Below are 13877 nucleotides of genomic sequence, written 5' to 3'. Positions count from 1 at the left end.
CGGCCAAGCCCTTGTGGAGAGCCGGGATGCAGCCAAATATTCTATCCTGTGTGGGCTGGAAACCACCGACTCACTAGGTAGAGCGATGGCAATGACGGTGGCGGTAGACGCCATGCCTGGTTGAGGTCCGCCAACTTTTCGGCCGATGTCGAAAACACACTGATGGACATGCCGTTTGATGGCCGTTGCCTTTTTGGTGACAAGGCAGACCATGCGCTTGAGCGCTTTAAGGACTCTAGGGCTACGGTCAAGTCCTTGGGCCTCTCGGCCCCACGCCAGCAAACGGGTGCCTTTCGCTCCTTTTGTGGCCAAGGAAGGGGCGCCCCCACACGTGCTGCCAGCCACACGCCGCAGACTAACATCCAGCGCGGTGGCGGCTGTGGAAATTGCTGTGGAGGCGGTCGGGGACAACGGCGAGGCCAGTCCACACCCTCCCCCGCAGCATCCGCCTCAAAACCCTCCTAGTCCGTGCTTTTCGGCCCATGTGACGCCAGTGGGGGGCAGGGTTCGCCATCACCACTCTCACTGGCGCACTGTCACTTCGGACAGGTCGGTGCTGCAGATCGTCCGAAGGGGCTACTCCCTCCCCTTCGAGACGACCCCTCAAGCCATGCCACCGCAACACCACCGCGTATCGGGGGATCATTTGTGGCTTCTGCAGGAGGAAGTTTCGGCCCTCTTGGCCAAGGGGCCATCGAGCGCGTTCCTGGGCAAGAAGTAGGACGTGGTTGCTACTCCCACTACATTCTGGTACCCAAGAAGGGCAAAGGGGGCCTACGCCCTATCTTGGACCTACGGAACGTCAACGGCTTCCTCCGGAAGGAGAAGTTCAAGATGCTGACTCTGGCTCAGGTCTTAGCTGCCCTGGACCCAGGAGACTGGATGGTAGCATTGGACTTGCAGGACGCCTATTTCCACATCCCCGTCCTACCGGCCCACCGGTGTTACCTGCGGTTCACGGTAGGCCACGAGCACTTTCAGTTTACCATGCTCCCCTTCGGCCTTACCAGCGCCCCACGGGTGTTCACGAAGGTGATGGCGGTGGTCGCAGCTCATCTGCGCAGGTTAGGGGTTTCAGTCTTCCCTTACCTCGACGACTGGTTGTTGAAGGCGGGCTCGCCCCAGACAGTCGTCAGCCACCTCCAGACGACGCCAGACCTCTTGCACCAGCTGGGGTTCTCCATCAATGTGCCGAAGTCACACCTGTGCCCCTCTCAGAAGCTCCTTTTCATCGGAGTGGTTCTCGACTCGGCGCAGTTTCGGGTTTACCCACCCGAACAGCGGGTTCGGGATATACAGGCTCTGATTCCAATCTTTCAGCCTTTATCCCGAGTTTCGTCAGGTTGACGCTGCGGCTTCTAGGGCTGATGGCTTCCTGCATGCTTCTGGTGCATCACGCCCGTTGGAGGATGCGGGCTCTGCAGTGGGACCTGAAGTTTCAGTGGGCCCAGCATCAGGGCAACCTGTCCGACCATGTCCTAATCTCGGAGGGCACTGCGAGACAGCTGCAGTGGTGGCTCACGGACCGCGATTGGGTCAGCGGCAGATCCCTCTCCCTTCCCCAACCGGAGCTCGTAGTTGTGACGGACGCGTCCCTCCAGGGCTGGGGAGGCCACATGGGAGAGGCGGAGATCAGAGGCCTCTGGTCTCCGGTGGAGTCCCGGCTCCATATCAACCTTTTGGAGCTGCGGGCGATTCGTCTACCACTGAAGGCATTCCTCCCCTCTGTCCGAGGGAGTGTAGTGCAGGTGTTCACGGACAACACCACCGCCATGTGGTACTGCAACAAACAGGGCGGGGTGGGGTCGTGGACCCTCTGCCAGGAGGCTCTGCGCCTCTGGCAATGGCTGGAACATCAGGGCGTGACCCTGGTGGTTCAACACCTGGCAGGTTCTCTGAACGCCAGGGCGGACAAACTCATCCGCCGGTGCATGATGGATCACGAATGGCGTCTGAACTTGGACGTGGCGCAAGGTCTCTTTATGCAGTGGAGAGAGCCTTGGTTAGATCTATTCGCCACCGAAGAGAACGCGCAATGTCATCAGTTCTGCGCGTTGGAATTTCCAAGGCGGCACTCGCTCGGAGACGCTTTTCGTCGCGAGTGGAGTTGCGGTCTTTTGTACGGCTTTCCGCCTATGCCACTTCTGCCCAGAGTGCTGAAGAAGATCAGGCGCGACCGGGCACAAGTCATCCTTGTGGCTTCGGACTGGGCACGAAGGTACTGGTATCCCGAGCTACTCAGTATGTCAGTAGATCCCCCGGTTCGTCTGCCTCTTCAGGAGGACCTTCTGTCGCAGCAGCAGGGGACGGTCCTCCCCCCGAACCTGTCCAGTCTCCACGTCCATGCTTGGAGATTGAGCGGCGACAGTTGAGGCCATTTGACTTGCCTCCTGAAGTCTGTAACATCATTCTGGCAGCCAGGCGTCCCTCCACAAAGTCGGTATACACCTGCAGGTGGAACAGATTTGTGGCATGGTGCACAGCAAAGGCTGTGGATCCTCTCTCTGCCCCTCTTTCTGAGGTTCTTCTCTTTCTTCTTTCTCTTGCCCAGCATGGCTCTGCTCTGGGCACTATCAAGGGCTACCTTTTTGCTCTTTCAGCCTTTTTGAGGCTGCCTGATCAACCTTCTTTGTTCAAGTCCCCTATTGTTAATCGATTCTTGAAAGGCATCACGCATACCTTCCCTCCTGTGCCCTTTGTGATGCCTCAGTGGGACTTGAACTTGATTCTTACTTTTCTGATGTGCGCTCCCTTCGAGCCACTTCACAACTGTCCTCTCCGCCTTCTTACTTTGAAGACTGCCTTCCTGGTAGCCATCACCTCTGCCAGGAGAGTGAGCGAGCTCCAGGCTCTATCCTGTAAACCTCCTTTCCTTTCGGTCCATCCGGACAAGTTTGTGTTGCGGACAAGGCCGTCTTTCCTGCACAAGGTAGTCACAGCCTTCCACATCGGGCAATCCATCACCTTGCCCACCTTCTTTCCGCCTCCGCATCCCTCGAGAGAGGAAGAGAGGCTCCACCGTCTGGACCCAAAACATGCGCTCTCGTTCTATCTGGATCGCACACGCCAGTTCCGGGTGGATGACCAACTCTTTGTTGGTTACGTGGGCGCTAAGAAGGGGAAAGCGGTGCACAAGCGGACCATCTCGCGGTGGGTCATCTTGTGTATCCAGGCGTGTTACTCCTTGGCTAAGAAGGAACTGAGGGCTCATTCCACTCGGGCCACAGCAACCACAACTGCCTTGGGCCGAGGAGTGCCCTTGCAGGACATTTGCCAGGCAGCTACGTGTGCCTCCCTGCACACGTTTGCAAGACACTATTGCCTGGACAGCCAAGTCCGGAGGGATGGCTTCTTTGGCCGTTCCGTCCTGCAGGACTTTCTGGTGTGATTATTGGTTCGCAGACCCACCACCGGGGTTGGTATTGCTGGGGTATCTATTCTAAGGTAAGGAATCTATCACTAACGTGTCTCTTTCAGATGCACAAGTTACTACTTGTGTAACGATATATCTGTAAGAGACATTAGTTAGTGATAGATTTCTTACCGACCCACCCATCCTCCCCGTTCTGCGAACCGATATCTAGGGTTAAGGTCATCCCCTTTCAGGGCCCTAGTTTCAAGGCATCAGTGTTGGTTTGTTAGCATAGCTCTGCGTTTCTGGCGCGGAAAAGCTGTGTCTAAGAACTGACGTCAGCACGCGGAGGCGGCGTCTAAGTACTCCGACGACATCATCGCGGCGCCCACAACGCCGACGACGGACGCGGAGCTGCAGACGACGCCTACCGACGTGCAAAAATTTTCGGATCCAGTCTGACGCCTGGGGATATTCTAAGGTAAGGAATCTATCACTAACTAATGTCTCTTACAGATATATCGTTACACAAGTAGTAACCTGTGCATTAAGGGGTTCACTATCTTTCTTCTGGGGAGGCTATGTGACCCCTTTCTTTTGGTCACCCCCAGTGGATGTCCTAGTTATCCTTGTTTTGACCCAGTGGTCTGCCTTCCTTCCCAATTCTTGAGGGGAAAGTGGACCTAGGTCTACCAGATACTGATGCAACTTTTCATCAATGCCTTTACTTAAAATGTGTTCCTTCATAAACAGGTTGTAAATTCCATTAAAGTCATGCACATTGTTTTCAGTTAACCAGCTACCCGGTGTCTTTACTGAGTAGTCTACTAAATCAATCCAGGATTGGTTCTGGGTTTTGTGAGCCCCCCTAAATCTAATTCTGTACTCCTCAGTGGTGAGTCCAAATCCCTCAATCAGAGTCTTCTTCATGAGATCATAGGGCCCTGCATCAGGCCCAGACAGGGTCTCTGTCCCTGCAGTTACCAGAGAACTGTTCCCACAGGAGTGCCCACCAGAAAGTCTTCTTCACCCTCCTGGCTTCACAAGCTCTCTCGAAAGCTGTGAACCACTTGGTGACACCATCACCCTCCTCATATCTAGGGACAATCGCTTTGGGGACTTGAGGATCATAAGATTCCTCTCTATCCTTATTATTTTGATTGCTGCCACCACTGATGGGTGCTAAACCCACCTCCTTTCTTTCTTTCTCTAGAGCCAGGAGTCTGGACTCTAGTTCTAATCTCTTGGCCAGCTTTGCTAACAAGCTGTCCTCTTCATTGGGGCTATTCCCAATGTCCTCACTGAAGCCTAAGCCACCGGTGTGGCCTCTAGGTCTCCAGGGGTTGATGCCCCGAGTTAAGGGTATAGGGGCCCTTTCCTCCCTAGGGATGACTGCAGGGGGGGTATCCTCCTACTCCACCTCCCTTTCCTCCTCTGACTGATCATCACCATTCTCAGAGGGGTGGTCCTTTGCATACTCAGTCAGGAGCTCCTGGAGCCCTTGTTTGATTGGATGTAGGACAATTGGTATAGTTTTAAGTTTGCATAAGGACCTCAATTCCTTGAAAGACAAGTGTAAGTAAGGTGTGAGGTCGAGCTCCTCAACCAGGTCTTGCATGTTATTATCTTCACTAGTAGCTGGGTTCTTTTGAGACATTCTAACCAGACAGTTCTAAACCTCTACCCTTGACTACAGTGACTTTTTTTCTCTAAAATTCTAAGTGGACTTAAGCAAGGCCCTGACGAGACTTTTAGTATTTTGGAAAAAACTATTTAGGAATCAGAAATCTAAAGACAATTTTGGAGTTCTGTTGTGTGATCAGATGGTAACCAAGTAGTCCAACAAATGCAAGTTTGTATCCCACCGCTGATCCACCAATGTAAGAAAGTGGCTCTGTATATACTGCACCAAAGTAAGGTTCAGTGTGCACAGAGTCCACAGTCCCCAGAGGTATGGCAGAGGCTAAAGTTAGATCTAACCTTACTCTCTAAAGTGGTAGCTTGGTCAAGCAGTAAGGCAGTATCAGAGGACAGTGTAAAGCATTTGTTGTACACACTCAGTATATATAAAAACATATTGTTGTTTTATTTTAGAACCGCAAGTATGTATAAAAATACTTTCTCAGAATGAGATGTTCTAATTGAATACTTTCAAATAGCGAAAAACTTTAGAATGCAATAGGTACAGTTGTTGCCAATATGCAACATATGCTTAACACAATAATAACATTGAGCTCAATGGGAAGTTTTAAGTAAATGCAATAAAATCAGTTTACGAATGTTTTTCTTACTCATGACTGGATCCTGGATTCAGCCCTGGTGCATTTCCTGTAAACAGTTGAAAGAAATCGTTTTGGTTACCCAGGCAATTTTTAAGGAATATTTGTATGTTTTGAAAATCGACATTTAGAAGACATTTTGGTGAAAACTAAGCAATTTAATCCTATGGAGGAAAATCAAGTTAACGGTAAGTCACAGTTATAATTACTTTTTAGGGTCAGTGCTGGGCACCAAGCTCCAGCACTGGGATCTCTCCTGATAACAGGTGAGTAATTTCGTTTTCGTTGATTGGACGATTTTTAGTGGGCCTTAAAGTTTATTTATAAATGTGACCCACTGTTAGCAAGCATCTTCCACAAGTGGCAAGAGTCATAGAAAGTTTAGATGATATGTCAATATTTGTTGGTTTACGTATTATCCTCCCTTTACTATAGATTCGTAAAATGCTGCCTCTACAACCAGTAGTAATCATCTTGCAAAAACATGATGTAATGCTTAGACCAAACTGCTTTCTATTATATATAACATAAATGCCTCTTACATATGTGTTTCAGAAAGTGTTTTTCTAAAGGAAGGCAAGATATGTATTTGTCCAACAATGTGTGATAATTGTTTCATGTGTTTTTTTTTTGTCCACTTTTTTACTTTAGCACAAAACACTGGAACCTCAACTTTGTACAGGAATTCCTATGGTACACCTGCTGATGATATGAAGCATAATCAGGTAAAAACAAGTAAAATTTAAATAAATATATATCATAAATATATATTGGTTTTAATTATATGACAAAAATAACCACAGTAGGAATAATTCATGTGTCCCTTTTTACCATTTCACAACTACACCCCACTGTATTAAAAACACATGCAGCTGACTATTGACAAGAGAATGAAATATATCAAGTATGTTTATGTGCATTGCCCACTGGCTTACGTTGGTATTCACTCTTAACATACATTTGAAGACCAACACTGAATAATTGCACTAGTCTGCATAATTCGCACATTTTATATGGATTTATTGCACATCTGTATGCATTTTGTGCCCTATCAGCTTAATTTTAAAAAATGCACATTCCCTACACCTAGCTCCATCTGTTCCTTGAGAAGAATGAAAATAACCAACCATAAATAAATAAAAGCAATTCAGAATCTTCCTAGGAAGGCAAGCCTTTCATTAAAATATTAAAAAAGCAAAAATAATGTCCCCATACTTCCTTGGAAGTTGAAGTTGAAGCTTTCTTCTGCCTTTCTTTATTTTGATCCATATAAATACACATATAATAGTATGGTTCACTTCTATATTACATCCGATATTAGGCAAACCTAAATATTGGCAGTGAACGTTAACAAAGAAATATAATACAAATCTCTTACCTTATAACTTGAGTACTCATTGGTACAGTGTTCAGAGAAATAAGCAAATGCCTCTTTAAACAGCTATAACAGGCAATAATTGCTGGCTTACATAAATGCAAACAGGAATCTGAAAATTACTGCCCATCACTCACCAGCCATTCATCTGCAATATCATTAGTAAAATAGCCTATGTTCACCCCCAAGACCACATCAATGCTAACAATCTCCTTTACAATTAGCAGACTGGCTTCAGATTACGCTGCAGCACAGAATCCGTTACCTTACGTATCATAGACAATGCCCTCTTGACTCTAGATGCCTCCTGACTCCTGATATTGCTGGACCTCTAGCTGTCTTTGACACAGTCAACTATCACATACTCATTCACACCCTGGAGTCTCGAATGGAATTCACTGGCATTCTCCTTTGTTGGGTTTGCCACTGGTTCTCCTACCTTTCCAACCTCAACCTGTGTGTTTGGATTGGCACGTCCGATCACACACTATCGCCTCTGAAGTCCCCCTATATCTGTCATCTTCAACCTATACATGGAGTTGCTTGCTGCTTTACTCACAGATAACATCAAGATTTACCAATATGCCTATGATACACAGCTCTACTTGAAAGTTTCCTGGGCTTCTGAGATCCAACAGCTCAAACACTGCTTGTACAGTATCCAGTCCTGGATTTCCAGTGCCTATTTAAAGCTCGCCACAACAAAGACTGAATGTCTGTTATTTGCCAAGAACAGTAAACAAGATACAGTACAAATTTGGCTCAATGACATTGGTGGACTTGAACCCCTGGGCACCAACCTCACCCTCAAGAAACACATTGACAACAAAACAAAAAGGGCCTGATACCACCTCTCTCTTTTAAAGAAATAAAAAACATTTCTTCAAGATAGCAACTACAGAACTGCTGTTCAAGGACTCGCTCTCTTGCATCTTGTTGGTGGCAATGCCCTACTCCATGGCCTCCCAGATCCCACCCTGTCAGCGCTCAGGGGCATCCTACATGCTGCAGCACATCTCATTTAGGCTCTGAATAAATATAATTATGTGACCCCCATTTTTATGGAACCCCATTGCCTCCCCTTGGTGCCCCCCACCATCTTCAAAACCAGTTGCATCATTTACAAAGCTATCCTAATCAGCACCCCTGCTTATCTTGCAGACAAGCTTACCATCTCTGGTGGATCTTGACACACACTTGCCAGGGCACCACCAGACTCTGGATTAAGAAGTGTAAAAAAGAAAAAAAAACAAGATAGCAGGCTTTTTCCATCAATGCACCCAGAATCTGCGACTACTTCCCCGTATCCATCAGGACTGCCCCAACACTTCACCCTATGTTTGCGCTCCAGAAATGCCTTATGCTTACATAGATACAAACTGTATAGGACGTCATTCTTGTTAAGTAAGCATGCTCTACATCTAAAGTTTGATAAGGAAGCGAATAATATATGACTTATAACAAAGAGATTAAGGGAACTATACACATACAATACTCTAGAGAGGTTGGAATTACAAATCACAAGAGTGGTCTAAAGAGCTCAATGCAAGCAAAGGATCAAAGCATACAAAGTGCATCTGTTAACTGGATGAGAATTAAAAATACAGTTGAGAGAGGTGATCAGTATAGCAATTCACATGGGCTTATGACCGTTCTGGCGATTCACCTGATGAACTTTCTGAAAGTGGCACATAGAAACTCCTCAAGGGCTGCCCATGTAGATATAGGATTTTTTGATGAAGCTTTTCTCTTAATTACTTTTCATGCCCGTGCGTTAGACACATATTATGCCGAGTAATTTATTTTCTGGAAATCCTCCCAGTTGATAGTAAACAATGTAATTGCAGTTATTATGATATGACATAATTTCGAAGTTAGTCCAACAAATTCATAATTGAAGATTCACCAACTAGACATAATTATTCAATTTTAACAGTAAAGAAGAACCAGTAATTCTAGTAAAGGTTCTCCACGTTTGTCTAACTTTGTGGCTGACTTCTTTATACAGAAACATCCGGATAATGAGTAGATTACCACCATGAAACCTGAAGTGCCAAATCATGCAATTTCCTAGACCAAAAGTACCTACATGCCATTCATAGCAACCAAATAGATTTAAAGGGACACTGCATAACACCAGCAGAAAGGAACATTCTTGAGTATCTACTCTTTTCACCATTCCAGAAAACCTGTTCTTCCTATACAGATTTTTGCATATTTCTTGTGTAGTCTCATCTTTTAATATCTTTGAATTTATGAAGCAGTAATATGATTGAAAAATCTACTTTTAGCCACCCTTACTTGATGGAGAACTACTGAGGGATGATACAATTATGCAGTATTTCTCCTTCTCAGTTAAATGTAAATCAAACTCAAAGTAATTGTGTTATATAATTAATGGCAAGAACCTGGTCTACCAAGATGCTTCTTTTTCTGTATGGGCAAATTTAGCTTCCTTCCAGTTTTTTTTTTGCGTATTTCATTGAAATTCCATGTTAAAAATATGTGACGACACGCTACTGGCTGAAAGAGTGGTACACGGCCCCCACTGACCATCAGGAACTCAGGGGACTCTATCACCCCAATGTGCCCAGTGCCAGGAGGTGTACCCGCAGACTGGTCCATGAAGGGGGTAGGGCCTCCTAACACGCTCATAGCACGAGCAGCAATCCTGTCCTGCTGGACAAACTATGGCAGAGAGAGTGGTTCATTGCCCCTACCAACCATCAGGAACTCGAGGGATTCTATCCCCCAATGTGCCCTGTGCCAGGAGGCACCCAGCAGACTGGTCCCTGAAGGGAGTGGGTCTTCCTAACACGCTCATAACACAAGCGGCAATACCGCTGCGTAGAAAGCTCCTGGGCCAAGGGCGGGCCCGTCCTGGGCCCATCGGCAACAGGAAGAGGCAGGGCAGGGCCACCCCCCTTGGTCCTGCTTTTGGCAAAGAGGTGTTTTAATGGTCACAGGGACGGTTTTCTTGGGGTAGCGCATAATGGGCACAGGGAAGGCTGTTGAATTTGCACCTGGAGTTGCCAAAGAGCCCAAATTGGCCAAGAGACACGCAACAGTGAACTGTGCCTTAAAAGATATCGATAATCAGAGATGGAGGAGGTTGAAGATATTTCAACTAAAGGGGTAAACCTAAGATCACACATTTCTTCAAGGGTAAAGCACACAGACCAAGCCCCTCCAACACTAATCCTTAATCTGTTTCCGTCATAGATTTTTCAGTCAGGACAACCAGCCAAGATGCCACCCAGCAGCGCCTCCTCCAGCCCATAGTCAGTCAGGTGAAACAATTTGCTCCGCGAGCTTACCATGTAGCAATCGTTTTGCCTTTCTGGCCAGTGTTAACAATGCGAACCCTCCACCCCTAAGTAATGATAAGGCTCCTAATACTATGTGCTCGGACTCGAAGGACCTATTAGCGTTGGTCGACACCTTGAGGAATAAACCTGACTTTTTAAAATGTACAGTACAGACTCTGAGCTATAAAGTAAAGAAACTTTTGAAAGTAAAAGGCTGTTCTCCTCAAAGATGTTTGGACTCACAGCCCAGGCACCATGTAAGACTGTCGAGTTGTCAACATGTGGAGAGTAAAAAACGTTCCATTGTGCCAGTGCACCTCGTCATGGTACGTTCCCCGTTCACAAAACCATGTTCTGTTAGTGAATTACAAAAACGCAACTTGAAGTTGTGATCGCTGTTTAAGAGCAATACACTGGGATTTTTTCTTAACCTGGTGAATACATTGCGCAAATGGTCAGTCTAGCTATACTGTTCTTTAACACTGCTTGCTTCTGTGACGTTCATAATACTCTGCAAAAACATCTCTATTAAAACGAACGTTATAAATAAAACTGATCATTCTATTTGTATTTCAATTTGCGGATGAAAAGGTACACTTTGGCCTCTTATATGACTTTATACACTTATTAATGTTCAGTGGCCCTACATTTTATCATCTGTTTATTACACTTTATTGATTTTGAAAAAAGTCTTTTATTTAGCCTCGATTATAAGCTTTGGCATCAACAATATTGGACTTCAGATACTAATGGTTCACACCATCACATGGTTAACTGATATTTAAACATGATACCGCAAATGTAACTTAGAGTCATTGTAAAATCTTTCTGGGCTATTGAGTCTCCTTTAACTCTGGGGCTACAAACCGCAACTGTGAGAAAGACACCATGGCATTTAAAGGTGCATACCTTTAAGATCAGTGAACCATTGGATTCACCTTTTTGAAGGCATTCTTAAATTCATGAAAACTAATAGACATTTTAAAACAATTGAAAACTTTTTTTTTTGTAAACTGAACCCAGAAGTGGTTGTATTACCAAACGTTTCACATGCCATATATGTTTGAAAGGCAATGTTTCATCCACTTGGGGCATTATTGTCAGATGTAAACTTTGCAATCCATACAGTATCTTCAGTCATGGATGCCTTTGATGGGTCAGTGGCTAACTATATAAATTATAAAGCAAGTTAAAACTAAATAAAAATAGATATTCTGGCAGTGAATTATTCTTCAAACTGTACCAGACACAGAACATTTAAATAAAATGCTGGAAAATTGCCTTATAAAATGAGTTCTATGTGTAGGAAGCTGGCTCTGAATATACTATACCAAAGTGAGGGTTAGTGTGCACAGAGTCCAGTGGAACCTCAAAGGTAGACAGAGGTAAAGTTAGATAGCACCTCACTCTCTATTTGTGGTAGTGCGATTGAGAAGTAAGGCAGTATCAGAGGACAGTGCTAAGCATTTGTTTGTACCCACTCAATCAGCAAGTGATTTCAACATTCAAAGACTGAACTTCAGACCAATTGGTTTTGTATTAAAATATTCTTTTAGTTATTTTATTTTCCTAGAACCAAGCAAGCCTGGCTCAGGTTACTTGATAAATACTTTGCAGTAAATATCCAGTTTGAAATGCAATTGTAAATGCACTTTGAAATGTTTACAGTTTGAATTATTGGTAATGCAATACTGTGAAATGCTGTACATATGATTTGTTTCGATTTTGCAATAAGAATTACAGGTAAGTTACTTTCACGTTACTTTTGAGATTACTTTTTCTACTCAGTGTGATATGCCTAGATATCACACTGGGACATTTCCTAGAGAAACGGTAAGTAAAGTCAGTTTTGCACAAGTGTTATTTTTCAGGTTTCCATACAAATCAACTCCACACTTAAAACATTTTTCAGAGAAAAACAGTCAATAGGTTCCTATGGAGAGAAATTAAGTTAGCGGTTACCAGGTCAGTAATCAGTATTTGGAGTTGAGCTTCTGGGGATAGAACCAGGGTTGCCCCAGGGTCAAGGATGCACTCTCGTTACACTCTCAGCGGCACTAGGGCGACCTAGTGCAGAGTGCTGAGGCCCATTGTTATCCAATGGGGGATAGCGGGCCTCCGGTTGGTGGCTGCTGACAAACAGGCCACTGGGTTGTGGGAGCAAAGATCTTGGACTTTAGCTCTGGGCAAATGGGGTAACAAAGTAGCACCAAAGGTGCACCCTCAGTGGCGCTACGGCAGCCGGGTGCAGGGTGCTGTTTCGACATCGGGCGCCCTGTTGGTTTCAACGGGGAACCTCCGGTTTGCAAAGGCACTGCAGGCCCTGGATGAAGGTCTTCTGGGTGTGACCGCCACTTTGAGAGGTAAGTTGGGAAGTTAGGGGTTGGTTAGGCACCGTCGGTTTGGGCACACAAGGCCATGGGGCGTCGGGTGGAGGGGTGCCTTTTGGTGTTGAATCTTCTTGCCAGCTCCTGGTCGCAGTTAGGGGGCTTCTGGATTTAGGCTACAGGTGTCTACTGGAGGCTTGAGGCAGGTCAGGGGTCATGGGATCTCGGGTCAGGATCGCTGGGGTGACCTCATGGTGTTTTCCCACTCAAGCTCGGGCCGTGGACGGCGGGTGCAGAGTGGGGCATATCCGTGGTGTCCGGCCAGAGCCAGAGGTTGCAGATTAACAAATCCGGTGTTCTCAGGAGACAGAGTCTTTGTAGTTGAAGGCAGGCAGGTCCTCCGGGGTTTCCAAGGTTGCTGGCTTCAAGACACACCGGGATTTCGCAGGAGCAGGTTCCAGGGGGAGACAGGCCGGTAGGGCTGGGGCCAAGTCAGTGGGCGTCTTCCTCTTGTTAGCTGCTGCATGGCTATTCGGTCCTACTTCTTCTTCTTCTTGTTGCTGGTTCTTGTCTGAGGAAGCAAGGTTCAGGGGTGCCCGTAAATACCAGATTTAGGGCCATTACAGGTAGGTAAAAGGGACCAACGGGTCCCTTCCATGGGGTCGGTACACCCCCTATTATGCAACCCTCCAGTGAGAGGGGCATGAGCCTGTCCCTGGTTGGCTGAGTCCCCCAATCTGCAAGATGGCAGTGACTGGGAGTTGTGCTTCACCTCGCCTCCCCCACTTGAGGGGTGGAGTTGGCAGAGGTGGGCACACATCTCTTCCTCACTTGTTTTTCCCGCTGGTTGTCCAGCTCAAAGTGGGGGTCAGAACCAGTGGGGACCAGTTGCTGAAAGCAGCAAGTGGCCTGGTGAAGCTCGCAAAGGCGGCAAGCCTTTGAAGCTTCCACTTTGTGAACCCTGCCCATCTTGGGGGAGGAGGCTTGGCACCTCATCCCAGGATGTGCATTGTTTCAGGCCCCGAGAGCAGCAGGCTCTGACCCAGGGGTCCAGAAACATATCTGGAAGCAGCCACTCAGCCTGGACACTAGTGGTAGGATAATTTTCCGGTGGCATCTCTGAGATGCCATCTGTGTGCATTTTTCATTAAATCCCACACTGGCATCAGTGTTGGTTTAATGTGCTGAGAAGTTTGATACCAATGTTCTCAGTTTTCAGTGTAGCCATTATGGTGT

At 46.5% G+C, this 13877-nt stretch overlaps 1 protein-coding gene across 1 annotated transcript in view; it reads left to right on the top strand.

The window, feature by feature from the left end:
* CTNND2 (catenin delta 2) overlaps nucleotides 1-13877 on the top strand; it is a 3070130-nt gene that overhangs the window by 3046027 nt on the left and 10226 nt on the right. Inside the window, exon 24 of the mRNA XM_086965298.1 lies at nucleotides 6283-6356. Coding sequence (XP_086821424.1) covers nucleotides 6283-6356 — 74 coding nt within the window. The remainder of the gene's footprint in view (nucleotides 1-6282; nucleotides 6357-13877) is intronic.

This window comes from Lissotriton vulgaris, chromosome 4_1 (assembly GCF_964263255.1).
Source record: "Lissotriton vulgaris chromosome 4_1, aLisVul1.2, whole genome shotgun sequence".
Taxonomy (NCBI): domain Eukaryota; kingdom Metazoa; phylum Chordata; class Amphibia; order Caudata; family Salamandridae; genus Lissotriton; species Lissotriton vulgaris.
This window is presented reverse-complemented; position numbering and strand designations above follow the sequence as displayed.